Source organism: Clytia hemisphaerica, unplaced genomic scaffold (assembly GCF_902728285.1).
Source record: "Clytia hemisphaerica strain Z4C2 unplaced genomic scaffold, Clytia hemisphaerica genome assembly, whole genome shotgun sequence".
Lineage (NCBI taxonomy): Eukaryota > Metazoa > Cnidaria > Hydrozoa > Leptothecata > Clytiidae > Clytia > Clytia hemisphaerica.
The window spans coordinates 1490273-1505158 of record NW_027103562.1 but is presented as its reverse complement, the minus strand read 5'-3'; the positions used below and the strand labels follow the sequence as shown (position 1 = coordinate 1505158).

Here is a 14886-nt window from a genome sequence, read left to right as displayed (position 1 = left end):
TTCCGATTACTAAAGAAATGAAACAAAGCTGTAAGAAAGCACGTATGAGAAGTGTGGCTGCGCTTGAGATTAAAAAGAAAGATTCCGTAACAGAAGAAAAGACCAGGAAAAGAACTCTTAAGAAAGAAGAGGTAGAAGGAATCAAAAAACAAAAGCTTGATGTGACTGAGACTATTAGCACACTGAAGAAAAATCTTTACGAAGAAGCCATTTTGTCAGCAGAACGTAATGGTAAAGAACATGCAACAAAAGCAGCATCGTTTGAAAAGACTTTGAAAGAGAAAGAGTCTTTGTACGCTGATCTCTGTGGCATCGAAAAAAAACTTGAAAGTGAATATAAAGCTCTTCTTCAATAATTATACATTTTTTCTAAATACTTGTGTTTGCTTTTTTTGCCACCCAACATTCATCTTATACATTGTTTATGCATTAATTGGTTTGAACTTTAGTCTTATTATTGCAAAGGAACAGTATTTTAACACTAGTTTTACATAAGCATTATTTTCTGTTAGATTTGTAAATATCGAAAACGTCGTTTTATTTAAGAGTTGAGTTTTTTCTTATATCTGGACTATTTATTTTTCACGATGTCTACCAGTAGTATCTTAGCGACTAATCTGAGATTCGTATCAACTAAGAACTGTACAAAAAAAACCTTGAAAAGTATCAAAATCTTAGCCAAAAAACCTTGAAAAACTACTCAAAAATGGCCAAAAAAACCTTGAAAACCTTGAAAATGCTGAAAAATAATCCGTAGACACCCTGGTTAGTGGTGACAATGGATAATGTTTTAAATGAAGAACTTCATTTTGATATATCGTAAATATTTACGTGGATTTAATATTTATGATATATCAAAATTAAGTTCTTCGTTTAAAATGTTATCCATTGTCACACCTTTTTTGACCGTAGTCGCACGGGTGCCGCGAATAATCTTTTTGCTCGTTGAATGCAGAGGTTTACAACCTTTTCACTCCTGCATTGCCCACGGACATATAAAAGAGTTGGACGTTCTTCTCTATTAATTTGCGAATAAATAGAAAGCTTTAATTCTTTGAGACCCGCGCGCGTTGCCGCAAAAAGATAAATTTTTTCCGACACATGAAGTGAAGAGATCCGTCAAAACTCTGACATATCCTCTCGATCACCTTGACCTTCAAAACTTTTTCGTATCATTACATCATTTTTAACCAATCAGAACTTATAGAAGACGAGAGGGAGAATGTGGAGCTTTCAAAAGGTAAATATTTTGCTCATTTTTCACTTTTAACATAATACAATCAGTATGATTTCATTTTCTAGTTTGATAAAAATATCAAAACTGAGAAACAAAATTGAAACTTAATAACCTGCTGAATTTTGACTGGACTTTGGACATATCCTTACTGCTAACCGATTACACGAAACTTATTACCCTGTTGAATTTTGATTGGACTTTGGACATATCCTTACTGCTAACCGTAAATTGTATTTTGTATGCGACCCACCCCACCTAATGAAAACCACCTGGAATAATTTGGAGAAGTCAAGTTCAAAATCCACCTCAAGGAATTTAATTGTATGTAATTTTACCGACTTTTACATGTTATTTTTTAATAGTTATGAGCTGAATGAAATTTAGTTAAAAGTTATTGCAAAAATAAGTTGGAATGGTTTAACTTTCTTATAATTCTCTCCGTTTTTAGCGTGATGGTCAAAGTTTATCCTGGCGTCAAATAGTGAATCTATACGAGTGGGACTTGGGTATTGAGAGAGACGCAATTGAACTAACAAAGGGACACCATTTGATTGAAGAGCACATAAATTTTTAATTTAATTTCAGTACTCTCTCTTTCAGTTTCGTCCGCCATTTTGTTTGTTTTGATTCTGCTCCCGCTTCGAAAATATCAAAAAGCTAAAACCGTAAAATTTCTGGCTAATCGAGGCAGCCGAATATTTTCGACGTCTTTTTTCACGTCCTCTATTTGTATGGTTGAATGTATGCTTTTTTAAATTTTCAGGAATGGATACAGAAAAGCAGGGAAGAGCGAGAAAGAAGAAGAGAGCAAGGTGTGACAAAGTTTAAATGTGGGAAGTGTGAAAAACATTTAATGGTGAGAAGTATGATCATCATGAAAATAGTTGCGGTGAAGCAATTTGCTTCATCAACAATTGTGGAAAGAAATTTACTTCCACAATTTTATTGAAAAACACCCAAAACACACACGACAAGACCTACGAATGTGCAGAATGTGGGAAATCGTTTTCAACGAAGCAGATACTCAAAGTGCACATGATATTATGCCGGTCATTCTGTAGCAATATTCAATTCTTTGAATATTTAGTTCAATTCAATCTTTGATTCTGATATTTAAATCAATCCCGATATTTAGTTCAATTCAATCCAAATTCAATTTTTTCATTCAAATTTAATCCTTCATATTCAAATTCAATCCTTCATATTCAAATTCAATCTTTCCTATTCAAATTCAATCTTTTCCATTCAAATTCTATCCTTCATGTTCAAATTCAATCTTTCAAATCCAATCTTCTTTATTCAAATTCAATTGTTTTTCATTCAAACTTCTCTGTGTCAATGAGGTGAATTTTCTGGTCTGTAAAATTTATCAAAATTTGCGATTTTCATAATGAAGAGTATTGAGCTCAAATCTAAACGTATAAACAAGTTCGGAATATGGTGTAATTGATTTAATGTGAAAATATAACCTTTTAACTGAAATTTAGAGCAAACTCTTTTGTTAAAACTGTCAAAAAACCGTAAGTAAACGACCACTGAATTAAGGTCCCAAAATTGCTGTTTATCAAAAAAAAGCAACGACTCGGCCGAGAGTTAAGGGTTAAAAACAACTGTTTAGGGTGGCCTGCACATATGGGCACCTGATCTAGGGTCGGGGCTAATTTTAAGGCTTAAATATTTTCTTCAGGAAGTTATTTTGTCCAAGGAGATCTCAAAGTCCAGACTTTGATCTCCTGTTATTAGAGATATGGACAATGAAAAAATAGCCCCGACCCACGGTTCGGTCCGCAATTTATCTGGCTTTCAAGAAAATCTAAAATGGCTTTTTGATAGCCAATACAATCGCTGCATTTGCAGGTTTAGTGGGACCCATTACTCTGCTAAAGAAAATTCATTGGATTCGAGAAAACATCAAAATTACAGACCAGACAAAGAATTACGTAATGCCCTCTACAAACCACTGTGATTGGCTGATCGGGAAAAAGACGCAGAATCTGATTGGCGTAGAAAAAAGTGAATTTTTTTTAGGAAGAAGGCGGGGAAGAAAAAACAGGCCAAATGTCCCAAAATGAACTTCAAAAATTAAAAAACTTTTAAAAATTGAAAGGAAAGAAATGAATTTTATTCTTCTTGTGAAGTATTTTATAGGTCATTCATAGGACAGGGATGTATCTAAACTAGAAGGACTAGATATCAGATTTAGAACAACAAAACAAGGTGACTTTTTGAAACACAATGCACAATGTCAATGTTTTTATGTCTGTTGCTCAGACATAAAAAAATCCAGCAAAAAATTACTCCAAAACCATCTGAAATCCATTTTTCCACATCCTGAAGAAGAAAAAGAAAGAATATAAATAAATCTAATATAAATCAAGGTTTGTGTCATCATTTCTTAGAGATAAAGAAGATACATTCAGCGAGACAAGGATGGCTAGCATAAATACCCATCTTTTACTTCCATTCTCTTTATAGACCATACATTATAGCATAACAGCATTTTAATCTACTTTCTGCCTGAACAGGGATATTATGCTCATCTGTAGCGAAAGGGGTTTAGCATTTGCCAGCAAATAATAATGAGCTGAGTCAGGCTGGATTCTCCATGAATTTCGACCAATTTTGAGGTGGTAGAAGTTTCACAACTTCTTCTTCAGTTGACAGTGAGAGAATTCTCTTGTTCTCGCCATCTGCGACTTGAATAATATCAAGGATCCACAATTAATGAAAGTTAACTAACCTTTGTTATATTGCAGTTGAGCTCCAGCACGCAGTCGCATTTCAAATTCAAAAATATCTCAAAACTGAGGAAAGCTCGGTTTTTCCTTCTTCCCATCTTCTTCGAGAATAAAATAAAGAATTGTAAAAACAACAAAGAAAGAAGTGAATAAAAATTAAAACTGAAGCTATAACCCTGGGCAAAAATAATGCCCTCCCAATAAACTTGTGCATCCAAAATCCAAAATACAGTAAAAATTACTAAGAAGTGTTTCCTGATTATAAATCATAATTCATTGAAAGAAAATACATTTTGACTCTCTTTCATGAAAAGTATATACAACATTTAGAAAAAGAAAATATTAGAGTCCTTCCCTTCTCAGAAAAAAAGATTTCAATGATTTCAAAAGATCAAGAGACAAATAACATTTTCCAGACTGTCCAGATTGAACGTTCTTACTAAAATAAATTGTTTCAAAACATTCGAGAACATTTGCGCGCTTGTATGAACATTCAAAAACATTTGATTTTCAAAGCGCTGTTTACATTTGAAAATTCGAATGTAATTTCGGCGTAAAGCTCTGTTTAGACTTACACACGGAAAAAACTACAGACTCGCAAATTTCACCTCATTGATTTCCTCGAGTTTTCGAAATTTCATTCAATCTTCCTGGGTACGAGTGGATTCAAAAAGAGTTCGTCCCCAGACTTCCGCCCAGCCAGCCACGCACTTAATGTTTTTGTTCTTTTTCGGAGATAATAATTGATGAAATTTATCTTCAGCGTGAATTTGCCTGTATGCCACTAATCTTATTATTTCCTTAAGATTTAATACTTTAAGACTCGGAGTTCCTGTCACCAACATAAACCAACATGGCGGACAAAAACAAACATGCTGCAGTTGCAAAATTACTCCAACAAGCAAGTGAAATTTTGGTGTCTGATGAATCAACAATAGAGCCTCCAACTTCGAATATTGGACAAATTCAAAGGGCAGCTAGCAATGCAAGTAGCATGTTAAGTGCAAGTTGTAGTAATTGCACGTTTTCCCGGCTTAATTGTAATGAACGATTGAGAGCTACTAACCAAAATTCTCGATATCACCCATATGTTGATAAAAACAAAAACAACAAGAAGAAACAGCCTCAAACCCAGAACAAAAAAGTACCTGAGAAGGTTTTCGAGATTGCTCTTATAAAGTGTAACGATGATGAGTTTTCTGATGAGGAGGATCAAGAGCAGAATCATTTGAAATGGGATAGTGTTATTGGGAATGGCATTATAAACATTTCTGAAGATGATGGTGAGCAGATATTAGATAAAAAATAACACGAGCTTTGAACCAAAAGTTTCCTTTGATTGGTGATAACGACTTTCGATTTGTCAAAGTTCGAAGAAAAGAAATTACTAGAATGAGTTTGGGATCGGACATGGAGTATGGTTTTGCAGTAATGAAAAAATTGGCAGGACAAGGACAGCTATATGTCCAAATGAAAACAATGTATAAATCATTTCTCAATGATAAAACCTTATCTGATGTAGAGAGGGAAAATGAGGAAAACGAATTACCGGCTTCAGGTCTGAAATTGAGACGAGCCAACAACAGCAGTAAAACAACCTGTTGATGAAAAACAACCTCTTGGTGACAAGTCACTTGTAGCACATCGTAATGAACATCATCTAGACAAGGATATTGTTGTTATTGAAGATGAAAGTCCTGAAAAGGTAGAAGAAAAAACTTTTAAAAAAATTACCCAAGAAGCAGTCTTGGAAAATTCTCTGATTAAAGATACCTTGATAGAAATCTTGGAAAACAACATCCAAGAACCAGTTGAATTCTTACGGTACCTCCAACAGAAGCTACATACTGGACGAGAACTTGATTTAGCTTCCTTAGATATAGAAGAAGATGACAATGATGGTGACTCTGATTCAGAGAACACAAACTATCTGTCAATTGATAGACAAACAATTTTACAATCAAGGACTTTTTCAAGACCTACGAAATAGACTTCCAAGGAGAACTTGCCGAAGACGAAGGTGGGCCTCGAAAAGAGTGGCTTCGATTATGTTGTGCTGAAATTAAATCTGTTTATTTTGATAAGGGCATCAAAGAGCACATGGCTGATGATTATTACAAAGTTGGCATCATCATTGGGACATCACTTTTCCAAAGTGGACCTACACCAAAGTTTCTACCACAAGAAATTATTGAATCAGTTCTCAATGAATCAAAAGATGAATTAAAAGCCATTCAAAAGTTGAGACAAGGAATGAATCGGCTAGGAATTGTTGATACTTTAAAGTTGTTCCCTCAAATAAAGACTGCCGGACAGATGTCTGTGAAGAAACTGTTACAAACGCTAAAGCCAAATCTAATCACAAGACAAAAGGAAATCTACAAAATCTTTGTGAAATATGTTAGGGATGTAAGTCAACCAAGATTTTTATTCTACTGAATGCTTTCAATGTTGTAGATTTTTAAACTGCACATTGCGACTTAGAACTCACAGCATTCTCTACTCTGCATGATTTAATTATTTATCATCATAGAATTTTGTTTTGAAAAAAATAGGGGGGCTTACACAATAATCCTCCCAGAACTAGGCAGCCTAGAACAATGTTAAATTTCGTTTCCGCGCAAATTCGTCACATTTTGTCTCGATAACCTCATACCTACGGAACTTATCTTCAGAGGCAATCAAGCAAGAACAATAGAAAAAATCTTTATTTGGCTCTGTAGAAAAATTGCAAAATAGAAACTCGCTTAAATACACAATACTGATTCTTTACCCCAAAACGAAACTTTTCTATTTTGTAAATCTTTCTTCCATTTCCCCCTACGTAAAATATAGAGTACTTTGGTTTTCTCCCCAAACTTGCGAGGGAAAAATGTTAAGACCGTGTGTTGTGCCATTTATTTCTGTGATGTCATAATGTTATTGTTCTCTTCTCAGATTATTACTGACGGCACTTCAATCGCTTACGGGATTGGACAATGGTTGACAATAGACCGTGACGTATACAACAATTGGATTTGACGCGACAAATGAAAGTTCATTATTGGGTGGCTTGATAACACTCGTGATTTCTTTATTTTTCTAATTTATTTTGTTTTTTCGTTTTTTAGAAGAATGATTATGGTAAAAAATAAGGGTTCATACTATTATTTTTAAATTTGATATTTTAAATGCCTATTTTAAAGAAAAATTCCTAATTGGGCGGAAAGAATAAAAACGCCTTTCTTTTGAACGCCCGGCCGCCAAAATACCGGGATTCTGGGACTTCTTTTAAGACGGGGGTTAGACATGAAAACAAAGAACTAAGTAGAATCGACTTTTTCAAACTTAAAATACAATGTAAAACATTTTTGTAATCAAAATTATATTTAAAAGTAATAATTCGTTATAAGCAAAGATAACTTGTGCGGAGAAGAAAGTCTTTATTCATTGACCCCCGGATTTTTCATCGCATAATTTCTACGGGAAATCGAAAGTAATTTCATTCGGCTTGTGATGTTTGAGAGCTTGGATGTTGGGAAGCTGCAATAATAAAGGTAAACAAATTATAGTCTTTTTTCTGAAAGAAGAATTAACATTCTGCTGGACTGCTAGGGTCTTATTGTGATTCAAAATACTGCATAAGTTAATGATTATTCTTTTATCCTCAAAATTACCTTTTCTAGTTTTGGAGAATTTATTGAATGAAAAAAAGAAAAAAAGAAAATGTCCAATTTTTTTAGGTTGCAAGTGGAAGAAGAGTTGTGAAACTACCAGACATTCTGTCATTTACTACAGGGACTGCAAATGAACCATTTCTTCGCTTTGTAATCAATACATCAATCAAATTTGTTCCTAGACCAGACACTAAAGAGGTAATTGTATGTTAAGCATATTATTATAATACTATCCCAGTATAATGAAATAAAATTTTACATTTTTTTAAACATGCTTATTTTTGTACATTGCTATTTTTAGTTGCTATTTTGATTTTTATATAGAATGAATATTTTACAGATCTTTTTAGTATCCAGAAAAGTTAAGAACAAGGTTAAATAATACATTTTGGCTCGCTCAATGACCTTTTCCAAGAAAATCACATCAATAATGGTTTCATTTATGAAATGGGTTTCATTCTATTTCTTTCTCTTGTGTTTTTATGTAAATATTGTGATCAAATTTTTGAAGAGATTGTTTTCATGAACGACTTCTTGAAGTCAGTATATAGTTTCTTTTGTTATATATTTTTGGGTAAAAAAAACTCTTATTGTAAATATTAAGTTTTTTATATTATGTTATTTATTCAGGTATCAGAAATATTTTTTCTTACGCAACAACTCATCTCCTGTGTAATATGCTTCCTTCTTTTTGCCAGCCTGTATCTATTTAGTTTTGTCAATTCCTCTCACCATCAAAGTACAAGAAAATTCTCACTATTTAGTCCATTTTCACCCTGATATTCTTATAGGCACTATTCTTATAAAAAGGCGTGTATTTTTTCAAAACAACTCATACCAGAATATTTTCAAACAAATCGCTTTGATTTACTTTAGGCGTACAAACTTTCGCGAGCAGAAACTTTTGCGAATTTTGCGAAAGTAAATGTCATTGAAAATTCTCAACGAGGCGATTCGCGAAAGTTTATGCTCGCGAAAAATATTTTTTCCTCAAATTCGCGAAAGTAAATGTAGTAAATTTCGCGAATTTTCAACCTCGCGAAAGTCTGTACGCCTGAAGTACTTCAAGGGTATCGCAGTTCAAGGGTATGAAATTGGTTCATTTAAATCTTCACCCTGTTAAGTTGAGCTTGACACGAAAAGAATAAGATCCTGACAATTCGGAAAATTGCATAGACCCGAAACGTTGCGAAATTGCTAAACTTTTGCGTTGTCGAATTCCGCAGTTTTACCGTTGCATAGTTTCGCGGCTCTTGCCTTTGAACCGAAATCAAGATCGCATGGCATTATTCTAAAGCATGTGTATTTTGAAGTACAACCCAAAAGTAAAATTTTCACCCTTCCCTTTCAAAATCGCGCACTTCAAATGGCAACGTTGCAAAATATGCGACACATTTTTGCCGACGGATTGAATAGAGCGGTTTCTCTGTATTCGAGTTGTACATTTTTCAAAATCTGGCGGTAAATTCAACCGGCGTTTGTGTACGCAACGTTGCGGATCTTTGCAATGGACACCCCCAGAAAATGTTCGTACATCCCGGGTGGGGGATATATTGTCCGTAGTAAAAATTCGTGAAAATTTGCCTTGTGCGGGGGTAATTTCACGTTGTCCGGGAGGGTTAATCACTGAAAATTGTTATATTCTCCACCCCCGTTATACAATTTTTTTCTGGAAAAACCCATTTTGCCGAACTAATGCGCAGTGGAATACAAAAAATTCAAAAGTAATCGGGTATCAGAAATCTCGTGAAATGACGGTAAGACCTGAAAAGCTTTTATTGTTGAGGATAATTCAACTCAAAGAAGACCAAAAGAGTGTCAAAAAATTAGGGATACCATAATCCACGGTGATTTTTCTCAATATTGACAGGACTGAAGAAAACGAAGAAAATTGATTTTGGATGAAGTATGAAATTATAGACACTGTGCTAACTGTAGTTTACACCTTCGTTTTTATACAATTTTTGTTAACATATACATAAATTTACAAAAATAAATAAAAATGAGAAATTACCCATTAAACCTTTTGTCCGAACTAAAATCTAGAAAATGTTGTAACACGTTTTGAGAAGCCCTTTATTAGTAATTTTCAAAGCCACAAAGTGTCAAATTGTTTTCTAAAATTTTCAATTCATTGAACTAAAGGAAGAATAAAATAAAAAAATTAAATGTCATACAGTGTCATACGTTAAATAGAATATAAAATGAAAAGTACTGATGCATCATTTACTTTGATCTACTCTAGATATATGTTTTTTTATAAGTATCCTGGTACTCGGAGGTTTGCCACCAATGGCTGGTAATATAAGCTTTGGATCATTGGGTAATTTAGTTGCTCGAGATGGCAAAGGATTTGTATAGTTCTTCCGTCTTTTGATAATCTTAGCCATAGGTGTGAGGGTAGGATTTAGGTGCCTTAAGTGGTTGTGCGTGCCACCTTTTAGTCCTTTTGCCATATTTCCTTGCGTAAATTTGTCGTCCACTTTTGGTTTTCAGATTTTCACGAAAAAGGTGCAAAGTATGGTCCACAGCAGCCAGGTACATCCGGTCAGTATAATAATGAAATTCAAATACGTTACGTTTAGGAGCGTATTTGAGCATCATGCTGTTGAAATTCTCAATTGGGCCAGTGTGTCTATGAAAGAAAAACAAATCATGACTTTAAATTCAGTTTCAGAATTTACTCCCAGTGAGTTCCTTTTCATCATTTTAATGCAATGTGATTATATAAGCGGAAATTTGGGGAGAGGCTTGGAAAATCTGTGAAGTTTCAAAGCGATCTGATTGATATGGACAAGATGGATTACCTAAAATAGTAAAATTAGATCCTCACCTGAATCGTGTGTAGAACTTTAAATGATCTACAAAAGTACGATCCAATACGATCTTTATCAGCATTTCCATAGCTTTAGAATCTTTGGCCAAGGGAGTTTTCTTTTCGTCATCTTTATGAAGTTCTCCATGGGAGCATTCACCTGTTGCCCATACGTGCTCGCCACATACATGGTGCAGGACACCAAGCCACATATCCTAAAATATAAAAATTGAAATCTAGTTAGATATCCAAATCCATGAAAATTTTCTAAAATGTTGCTGTAAAACTTTTTCCGGGAAGAAAACTTAAATTCCATTTACTGCTGCAATGTATAAAACAGAAATGAGAGTCCAGGTTTTTGGTCGAAATGCGTAAAGTCAGCAGAGGGGGGGGTCTTCCTATGTAAGGGAGTCTTGACTCCTCCAGAGACTATGAACAGTCAAAAACTTTTAAAAACAACTTCAACCTTCTAAAAATTGGTGTCACACCATCCCAAGGCAAATATCTGAGTAAACCTACCGGGTGATGTACATTTTCCTATGAAAGTAAATCAAAATAAAATTCGAATTGAAACGAGTAAATTACCTTTAATTTGTCCAAGTCAGTGTTGCAGTTTTAACAACAGTGCCAGAAATGATTGACAATAGGCTCGATCCAAACTGATAACGGTTCACCTTCTTTGGTTTTGGCTGCGGCTGAAAGTGCCTTTCGCAGAGACTTGGCTTTGTGCCAGGTGTCCAGAGAGTGAACTAATTTTGAAAGACTCGGGTATTGATCCTTCAGTTCCCTGACTGCTTTTATAACTGATGAAGAAGCATCTGTCGTAACTTCAGAGATATGGAGTTTATCTTGTAATTTCTTCAAGAGTCTTACAAGACCCTCTTTTTCCCTCCTTGTGGAAATTTCTTCCGTTTCTCCACCACCATACTTAGAAAAAGCCCATCGTTACATTAGTGCAATAGCGCGCACAGTGTCCTGGAGAGTCAGATCTTCCATCCCAACTAAGCCCTACGTCATCGTAATCTCCAAGTACTTTCAATATACTTGAATGCATAGAATCCCAGAACTCACGTATTTCAGGAGAGATGAATAGGTTCTGCATTCGATGAAAGGCGTTTCTACCAAGAACATTGACTTTCAACGCTTTGAAGAGTGCATCGCATTTGGTCCAGTTATTGCCAGTTAAGACAATACCACTTGAAAGAAGGAGGTCATTCAGATAGATTGGTCGTTTGTCTCTGTAAGCAATTATTTCAGAAGATTCCCATTTCCCATAATGATTTTTGGGACAACTCCATCTCAACGTTTTGCATGTTCCTCTTCCCTTCATCCACATGAAAGAGACTTTCTCGTTGCAAAACCCATCCTCTAGCTGATGTTGACAAACATCCCCACGCAGCTTGACCAACTTCTCCAACGAAACAATTACTCGTTCTTTATCAACATCCAATACTTCATCACCCCCTGTTGAGCATAGGTCATCAAAGCAAGACTGCAATTTATCACGGATATGGGCAGCATTACCTTCCAGTGGCGCTTCTGAAAAAAATAAAATTTAAACACAATAAAATTTGTGGCTACAACGAGGGGCCACAGCAGTTTGAGCACCCCTCTTATGTAGGGGGATGAGACAAAGAACCGAATGATAATGTATGACAGGTGAGAGTTGAGGACATTCTTACAAGTTTAAAAAAAGTACAATATTTTTGCTTAAAATGCAAGCTTTTAAACAAAAAGAAAGCAAATTTCTCTCATTCCAGTGCCACGCAAGCACAAATTTGATTGACTTTACTTTCTCTCTAGATCATAACATTACTTTAAATTAACCTTACCAATAAGATTTATATTTGCATTAATGGATTCATTCGTTGATAAACTCATGTCAAGATTTGTGTACGTTGTTTGGTTTATGTTTGCGTCTGTTGGATCATTCATAGATTTATCAATGTCAATAGCTGCAAAAGTTGTTTGGTGGCATGATTCATCTTGCCCCTCAGGTTGGTCCAATACCACGATTGCTTCAGGTAAGATCGTGAAATCAATAGCATCAGTATCAGCCATCTCGACATCTGAAGCTTCTCATTTTGCTGACCTGAATATTGAAACGTATTCAGTATGCTTATTTCTGGTTGAAAGTACTAAAATTGTTTGAGAAATCAATGAGTGGATAAATTTTTCATATTTAGAGACATTGTTTATGAATGTTAAAAGCCACAATTCTAGTATACCAAGCCATGGGTGGGTGATAGCACAATTTAACACAACAAAATTTACTTACAAGTACTCTTCCAAATTATCAATATCAGAATCTAGTACTTCATCAGAATGTTCACTGGCTGTATCAGTTGCTTCATCTGCAGAATTGTCAGAAACCTCAGATGCAGTCAGAACGTCCTCATTTTCTGAAGCTGTCATCGTTTCTTCAAAAAATTCCAAGCACTGTTTCCTAAAAATCGAATTGATGAACATTGTAATTCAAGTCAAGTAAAAAAGGGGGAAGACTTTCTTGAATAAATAGTAAAAGATTCAGAAGGGATATTTTTTTATTCTTTGTTTGACACACAAATCTCTTGTTAACAAACCGCTCGAAACGTCACTAAACTCTCAGAAAGAATGGACTAAACAAAACTTACGCATTTTGACTAAACCGTGACATCTTCCAGAGCCAACTTTCACTGGGTGTTGATTCTAAAGATGCAGCGATGTACTTCCTGTAAAAAATCAATAACAAAAAATTTCAGACATTTTACTTCAGAGTGTGTCAATAAAATACGCTTTTTTCAATTTTAATAACTTTCTTTTCAAAAAAGCCTTACAAATGATTTTGTAATTTAAAGAAAAATTAAGTTTGAATAAATGAGGGATCAGAAGCAAAAAAATTCAGATTATATACCTTGGATATTTGGAGTATTAATACTTCCATTGATATGTGCCAAATTACTGCTCAATTCATCATCTTTCGATAAACAAAGGCTATCTGCTGAAGTTTGACTATATTCCCTGAAAAAATGGAAAATCTAATAAATTAAAAAATCGGAAAAATTGAGGAATCTCATCAATATTAATTTTTTTAAGTTTACTCGATTAGCTACCGTGAGATCAATAACTTTTTTCAATCGATCGATTGAATATCGATTGGTTCCGATAATCGATAGGTAATCAAGCCTTCTTTGAATTCCCCAGACGATCTTAATCGAACGGAATCGACGATCGAACCAAATCGAACGCAATCGAACGATTGAAATTCGATTGTTGAACACAATCGAAACTCAATCGAATATTACCGCAATTTTCAAATTCGATTGGTTCAATTGAAGGCATCGAACGTAATCGAACAAGATCGGACGTAATCGACGGATATCGAATAACATCGAACGCTAAAATGACAATCGAACCAATCGAATATTACCTAGAATTTCGCCGTTCGATTGAGATTCGATTGCGTTCGACAATCGAAATTCAATCGGTCGATTGCGTTCGATTTGTTCAATCGTCGATTCCGTTCGATTGAGATCGTCTGGGAAATTCAAAGAAGCCTCGATTACCTATCGATTATCGGAACCAATCGATATCCAATCGATCGATTGAAAAAAGTTAATTGATTGTATCGAGTGGGAGAGTCTGGAATAATTAATTTATAGGTCAAAAGAACTGTGAATATAGATTAGTTATCAATGACGACCTTCTGGGCTATTCTACAAAACAACACACATTCAGGTCCAAAAGTCTTCAGAAATATCTGGAGAGATGATCACACTTACAGTCTTGTGTTTTGTTGTTGGTCAACAGAAGTATTCCCAGTTAGTCCAGTGATATCAACATCATCGTCTTCGCTGTTTTGGGATTCAACCATTGTAATTTCTTCTTCTGTTTCACTCCAGAGAGCTGACTGATCCAATGGCAATGAAGTGAGCAGATATCCAGCAAATTGACTGTGTGATTTTTCCCCATAACCATGTTCAATTTTCCTTTTGAACCAAACATTAAAAGTGGTATCAACTAACCAAATCCTCTTGCCTTGTTTTGTCATTTTATTAAATTTTACATTTCTTTTCTGAAATGCAAGTGAAAAGCTGAGTGAAAAGTGAAAAGTTTGAGCATACATCTGTATTGCTAAAACAGTCCATTTTGCACTTTTCCAGATTGCCTACTTTATCCACAAATATCTTTCCAATCACTGTGATTTATCCCTAGAAAATTAAGATACAGCTGTGAAAAGCTCATCAAAATGTTTCCAGGGCAAAATTGTGTAGTATACGACTCCAAATAATCTGCATTTTTTCGATTTCAAAACATAAGTTTTGACAAAAATCTCGAACTGATATCCCATCGCCATTTTAAAACATTTACCAGAATTTGTTAACTCGCTCGCTCGGCTCGACAGTACAAATGCGGGCGCGTTTTCGTCTGGGTTATCAAGACCAACCAAAACAAATTACT

At 34.8% G+C, this 14886-nt stretch overlaps 1 protein-coding gene across 1 annotated transcript; it reads left to right on the top strand.

The window, feature by feature from the left end:
• Nucleotides 1–4828: 4828 nt before the first annotated feature.
• LOC136800793 (uncharacterized) lies at nt 4829–7844 on the top strand. Its single transcript, XM_067057451.1, has 4 exons — nt 4829–5258; nt 5640–5680; nt 5920–6384; nt 7698–7844. Exons 1-4 carry the CDS (start codon nt 4829–4831, stop codon nt 7842–7844), a joined length of 1083 nt encoding a protein of 360 aa, XP_066913552.1.
• The last annotated feature ends 7042 nt before the right edge of the window (nt 7845–14886 follow it).

Bases quoted from the DNA above. Each gene is read 5' to 3' on its own strand.
- LOC136800793 (XM_067057451.1), top strand. From the start codon at position 4,829: ATGGCGGACAAAAACAAACATGCTGCAGTTGCAAAATTACTCCAACAA. The intron at 5,681-5,919 runs GTAGAAGAAAAA...GTCAATTGATAG, and splicing joins AAGATGAAAGTCCTGAAAAG to ACAAACAATTTTACAATCAA. The intron at 6,385-7,697 runs GTAAGTCAACCA...CAATTTTTTTAG, and splicing joins TTGTGAAATATGTTAGGGAT to GTTGCAAGTGGAAGAAGAGT.